The sequence below is a fragment of the Papilio polytes genome, unplaced genomic scaffold (genome assembly GCF_000836215.1).
Source record: "Papilio polytes unplaced genomic scaffold, Ppol_1.0 DF824191.1, whole genome shotgun sequence".
NCBI classification, from domain to species: domain Eukaryota; kingdom Metazoa; phylum Arthropoda; class Insecta; order Lepidoptera; family Papilionidae; genus Papilio; species Papilio polytes.
Genome location: NW_013525013.1, coordinates 1,045,784 through 1,052,596, shown reverse-complemented (window position 1 = coordinate 1,052,596; position 6,813 = coordinate 1,045,784). Strand labels below are relative to the sequence as shown.

General features: G+C 37.3%; 1 protein-coding gene across 2 annotated transcripts in view; it reads left to right on the top strand.

The window, feature by feature from the left end:
- The first annotated feature begins 1,462 nt into the window (after nt 1-1,462).
- Nucleotides 1,463-6,813, top strand: part of LOC106110778 (mitochondrial 2-oxoglutarate/malate carrier protein-like) — a 7,366-nt gene continuing 2,015 nt past the window's right edge. The window contains exons 1-6 of one of the 2 annotated variants that reach the window (XM_013292681.1): nt 1,469-1,684; nt 2,586-2,810; nt 3,030-3,203; nt 3,280-3,382; nt 3,649-3,767; nt 4,056-5,001. In XM_013292681.1, coding sequence (XP_013148135.1) covers nt 1,629-1,684; nt 2,586-2,810; nt 3,030-3,203; nt 3,280-3,382; nt 3,649-3,767; nt 4,056-4,272 — 894 coding nt within the window. In that variant the 5' untranslated portion in view covers nt 1,469-1,628 and the 3' untranslated portion in view covers nt 4,273-5,001. Of the gene's footprint in view, nt 1,685-2,585; nt 2,811-3,029; nt 3,204-3,279; nt 3,383-3,648; nt 3,768-4,055; nt 5,002-6,813 lie in introns of those variants that run through there. The other variant, XM_013292682.1, reaches the window with a different exon arrangement.

Below are 6,813 nucleotides of genomic sequence, written 5' to 3'. Positions count from 1 at the left end.
AACAGAATAAAATAACTACAACTATCATAATATATAAAACTAAATATTAATATATACTTTTAGTAATTAATCCAATATTTAAAAACAAGCAGAAGTAATAGATAGAAGAGTCATCTAACCAATCAATCTCTAGAAGTCTAGAAATAGACATATTACATTTTTTTTATATCATAAGGTAGCAAACGCGGTGGCAAAATCCACCAAAAATGGGAAGCGACCGCTGTTCGTAGACATTCTCAATAGCGGATGCTACCTAACCTTAATCGACGAAGGAGNNGTCTCCTCCACCGTCAAATCAACGTTCCTTTTCAATCCTATACTAATGAGAGAAAAAGGATGGAAAAAAGGGACTAAAGTTGGTCCTACATATAATATATTTCATTGATTTATTTCAGGCGACATTTTCCACTGGAACAAGACTTCACCGAAGTATGGGAGTGGTGATTACGATATTTCATCTAAACAGTATAAATATTTATTGTTTTAAATAAAAAATAAAATTAATTTTTAATAATAATGTCTTTGATTTTACATACCTGACTAATTATAAATACCAGTATAACATAACACTCAAACCTTTGTACTAGAGAGGTAGACAGATACGTTTAGAATAACGATTTACACACTCTAGCAATCTGAAATTTGATCTGTATACGACAGATTCTTGTTCCGCGAGATCGAACACAACTCGCTACTTCAATATCCATACATTTACATACATTAATTCTCGTTAATCTTACAGGTAATCGTATACCAAAACATTTTATTATCTCATACAAATTTGTAATTTTATGTACCAGTTACTATTATCGGTTAAATATATGTTAACTATAACCTTATGTTAAAGAAAAAATGTAAGGATTTGTATTTATGTAACGAATAAACTCAGAAACAACTGAACCAATTTAAAGAATTCTTTCATGTTTAGAAAGCCACATTATTCTTTTTAAAGTGCCTTCTTCTTTCGAATTTCGGCGATCATTAGGGCGACTTTCGTTCTTGACTCTTGACACCGCGGCTCTAAAAAGTGAACGGGTGCTCTTTCCATACCAGTGGCGTAGGTTTTTGAGCCACGTTCTTCTTCGACCTACATTATTACATTATTAGCTATAAACATAAAAAAAAAATGTCTTCTCATGCAAAGTGGGAACAGACCACTAGTAATGATATATGTTAATCATATCTTACTGATATCAAAATGCGAAAGTTTAGATGGACGGATGTATGTTAGAGTTTGCCTAAACTGCATAACGGATATCGATGAAATTTGGTTTAGAGGTAGAGCATAGTCTGATATAATAAGTACATGAGCTACTTATTTTTGTGTGTTTTTTTTTAATTCCACGCGGACAACGTCGCCGCGATTTATAGTATATGTCTCCTTCAAAGTATTTACATTGCAAAGTTAATGAATATTTCATGACATCTTAGAGAATAAATAAATATGCGTAAAGTTAAAAACAAAACATATGTCAACGAGCACTTCAATGTCAACTTTTACAGTTACAAAATGTCCAGCTGTGTATAGTATTCTCAGTTCGCATCCAGCAATGGTTTCGTAAAATTGTAAACACACCGCAAAAGCATAAAGTATGTGATCGTCGCAAGTTTTATTCTATAACAATAAAATGGCAGAACCACAGATACCGCGGTGGGCTAACTTCATCTTGGGAGGATTGAGTGGGTAAGTCATTGTTATACATCCTTTATCCTACAGTGGGTTGGCAGTTTGGCAATTTTCAATGTTCAATCTGTAATCACTCCCTTCCCATTTAGACTATACTGATTAGACCATGATCTAGGCTAGGTCTAAGGTAATGGGCTTATTCTTACAAGTTTTTATATATAAGAACTTAAGTTTTATATATATAGAAAGCTAGCCTGAGGCATCTCCTGGCGACGCATGCTTCTGACATATCCTCTTTTTCATACTTTCTCAGATCTAAAAGCGTTATATTTCTTAAAATGGATAATGTAAATGTAGTAGCCATTTATATTTCTTCTCAGTTTTTCATCCAAGATGATTGTATATTTATATTTCTTGTTGGATTATTTAATGATGATGATATTGCTTAAAATGTTTAGATGAAAGTGTTCGTAATGTCCGCTCTATAATTACATATTACTACTTGAATCACTTTGGTTCATGTAAGTGAAAACTACTCTAAAACCACATAATGGATGGTGCTGAAATTATTCGTGTTACATTATTGTTCCCTCTGTTATTTATTGCAAATGACAATGAACAGCAATGTTGTTTTAATACATGATTGTCGAATCATCGAGTCAATATCGAATTCTGATTTTATTAATATTTTACTAACAGTTTTGTATTTCATATGTACATAATTTATCCGACGTTCTTACGGTGAAGGAAATCGTATAAACCTTCACATATCGGCGAAGAAATTCAAAGATATGTGTGAAGTCAACCAACCCGCAGTGCAGCGTGGTTTACTTTGGCTTAGGCACCCTAACTTAGGGTACGCTCCGAGCCGCTTAGTGGGGACGTATAGTGAGCTGTGATGTGATGACATTGATAGTATCGACCTCGAGGAGAATAATTGATTTTTGTGTTATGTTAGCATGATGGCCGCGAGCGTTGTACATCCCGCTGACCTGGTAAAAACGCGCATGCAACTGCTGGGGCCCAGGGTGAAGCTGTCTACGGCGACTGTGGTGAAAAGGATCGTGAAGAAGGAGGGCTTCATCGGCTTCTACAGCGGCCTGTCCGCCTCGCTCGTTCGGCAGGCCACCTACACCGCCGGCAGGATGGGCTGCTTCTATTCCCTTCTAGACTTATATAAAGGGTAAGCGTTGTCATGTATTGACGGCGAAATTATAGATACAAAAAAAACGAGAATATAGATATTTGTAAAACAAGATTAGTGTCATGACAGGTGTCAAATCGTATGCCAGAGGTCAAAGTACTGGCAGTAGTCCAGCCTTTTCTCATTAAGAAGGTAATTGCATTGGCCAAGTGGGAGATGTGTGTATGATGGTCTGTTTAATTAAGCAACATGTTGCAGTCAGTATGGCACCCCGAACTTCGTTGCCAAACTGGGGCTGGCATCGATGGCGGGCAGCGTGGGCGCCGTAATAGGCAACCCGGCGGAGATCGCTCTCATCCGGATGACGGCCGACGGCCAAATGCCGCCGGAGAAGAGAAGGAATTACAAGAACGTCATCGATGCTCTCTTCAGGTTTGATGTGATATGATACCCAGAGAGTTTTACACGTGGCTCGTAAGGCAGACCAGTAACCATGTGCCCTGTTCAGGATTGTGCGCGAGGAGGGTCTGATGGCGCTCTTCCGAGGGGTCGAATCCACCGTCACCCGGTCAGCCATCGTCAACGCCGCGCAGCTCGGCGGGTACGCACAGGTAAGTACCTTTGTCCCACACTTACACAACAACCAGTAGCTCATTGAGATCCTTGATGTCGTTTAGGTAATGTCCCAAAGGAAGAATATAACCAACATATCTACCCTCACATTATTCATACCATGCCTTTATGTAGACAAAAATTTTAACCTTATCGACAAAACAGAACTTTATATCCATAACTGTAATTTTGTCACATACTATCTTTTACCTGGTGATGAAAATTGTAACGTGTTTTACGGCACTAACTGCACTGTACGCAATAGGCCCGTGAGATGCTACTGCCGATGATGGGCGAAGGTATCGGACTGCACTTCGCGTCTGCCATGGTCTCAGGCTTAATCACCACTTTCGTCTATCTGCCCGTTGACATCGTCAAGACCAGGTACGACCGTAAGTCAAGTGACAATATGCTGCTAGTAATACCATGCATTAGACTAGTATTGCTAGCATCGAAGACCTGTTTGTAAAGACAAGATCTATTCGCTAATGAAAGCCGACTTCCAATAGTGGAAAGGCACTAGAAAAAGATATCAAATACATCCGCGTAGGCATGAGCGTCGCTAGTCAATTTTGGGGAAGCCCATTATCAAAGGGAAGAAACTTAGACTCAACGGGGAAGGCTTGCAGGTCGTATGTTCCCGGGGTCATTAATTTCAAATGATTATTCCAGGGTACAAAACGCATCAGAGCCCACAAGTCAGGTAAAAGAACTTTTCCAAATCATCAAGAACGAAGGTCCTCTCAAGTTGTGGTCGGGGTTCGTGCCGACGTACACGAAGTTGGGACCGCAGACTATACTCCTTTTCTTATTCCTCGAGCAGCTCGTTGGACTTTACACGAAATTTAATCGACCCCCGCCACCTCCTAGCAAAGGGAAAAAGCAGTAATGTATAGTTTGTCTAATTAACGTTGATTAGTTTGATGGATCACGCATATAAATTTATATGAAGGTATACGTACTCAAAAGACGAGTATCATAGTGACGACCATTAACGCATAGCGAACAACTATGGACTATCGATACTCGGTTTAATAAATAAGTATTTTATAATTCAAATATGAGGCAGTTTCAGTAGTGAATTTCGATGACAATAATGTTAACGAAATCCACTAAAATTATGCACGACCGTGTTAAATAAATAGTAATAAATATCTATTACTTTCATTCTTTGTGTCTGTCTGTTTTTCTAATTATTGATTTGAGTTTGCACAAACGAATGAAAAAACAGTTTTTACTACTATAAATGTAAAAATGTGAAATCGAGGATTCTGACCTGATTTAAAACCCATCACTATTAAATTGTCAAACTAATCATCATTATTTAGACATACTATAGTGTGTATTTTTTAAATAAATAAATAGAACTTTTAGTGCCACAAAAACAAGCTAGAAATGAAATCTTACATACATCAACATTAAAGCTAGTAAAAAAAGAAAATGTGACAAAAGGCGGCATTTTGTGGGTCTAATGCCCATATTGTCAAAAACTACAAGAATGCTGTAATTACAATGAAGATAGTGTAAGTTCCAGTTTAGTTGAGATTTGTAAATGCACAAAAGCAAACTAGAAATTAATAAATACGATAATAATAAAAATAAAGTTGACGTCTTTGAATGTTGCAGTTTTTCTGTAGTTTTTTTGTACTAAGAAATTAAAGCAACAAAGGCCGCCATCTTTAAAATTACCATCGTTGAAAAATGCCTTATCGAAATATACATAAACTTCAAATTTGTTTGTCAAATTAAGGTATAGATCTACATGGATCAGAAGGCAGCAGGTTATTTTAAAAGACACATAAAACTTACCTTTTCATTAATAGCACAGCCCATCTTTAGAAAACTATTACTGAGTAACATAGGCTATATTGTTTTAAGCATTTAAGAAATAAAGGTCTTCTCGGGGATAGACCACTAGTAATGCTTTTAAGTTAGTCTTATCTTCTTATCATATTATATCTAATATTATAAAAGCTAAAGTTTAGATGGATAGATGGATGGATGTTTGTTAGAGTTTGGAGCCTAAACGGCTTGAAGGATTTCAGTAAAATTAGGTATAGAGCCAGAGGGTAGCCTGGAAGAACATATAAGCTATTCGCTTTTGTTTTTATTAATTCCACGCGGACGGAGTCTCGGGCGAAAGCTAGTACTATTACAAATGCAAAAGATGGACGCATAATCGTTAGAGTCTAACATGCTAAACGGACCTCGAAGAAATTTGGCATAGATGTAGAGCATAGTCTTGAAGAACACATAGGCTACTTACTTTTTTATTGTAATTCCACGCGGACATAGTCGCAAACAAAAGTAGTATGTACCTTCAGTGTTTACATTGAAAAATTAATGAATATTTCATGAGATCGCAGATAATAAATGAATAAGCGTAAAGTTAAAAACAAAACATATGTCAACTAGCACTTCAATGTCAACTTTTACATTTACAAAATGTCCAGCTGTGTATAGTATTCTCAGTTCGCAACCAGCAATGGTTTTGTAAAATTGTAAACACACCGCCAAAGCATTAAGTATGTGATCGTCGCAAGTTATATTCTATAACAATAAAATGGCAGAACCACAGATACCGCGGTGGGCTAACTTCATCTTGGGAGGATTGAGTGGGTGAGTCATCCTTTATCCTACTATAGGTTGGTAGTTTGGTGATTTTCAAAGTTCATTCTGTATTTACTCATCATCATCACCAGCTAGTGAGCTGACCGTGCCCCTCGGTGGGGACGTATAGTGATAAGTCCCCACCGAGGGGCACGGAGCCTACTCTAAGTAAAGGAAAGACTAGGCCATAGTCACCCACGCTGGCCCAATGCGGGTAGGTTGACTTCACACATATCTTTGTATTTCTTCGCCGATATTTGCATGCATCACGATGTTTTTTTTCTTCGTAAGAACGTCGGCTAAATTATGTACATATGAAAATTTGAAAAATCGAAAATCACCTTGGTACACGGCGAGATTTGAACCCAAGACCTATAGATTACAAGTCAAGTGCTTACCAACGAGCCAGCGACGACGCTGAATTTACTCCCTTCTTACAAATGCTAGACGATACTTAAGACTAGGTCTAGGATGTTGGTCTTATTCAAAGTGCTCTTTATATATTTACATTTATAGAGTTTATACGGACATCCACCCTCCCCTGACGATGCTTGTTTCTGACATATCCCCTTTTACATACTTTTTTCAAACCATGTAGATATTCAAATTTCTTCTAAGTATACATTGATCAAGATGCTTCCTATTTGTATTTCTTCTTTGATTCTTTAATGATAGTAAACATGCATAAAATATTTGAATGAACGGGTTCGTAGTGTCCTCTCTATAACTACTTAAACCTAAGTAATCGATTTTAATTGTATCATGTAAGCATGATGGCAGCGAGTGTTGTCCATCCTGCTGATCTGGTAAAAACGCGCAT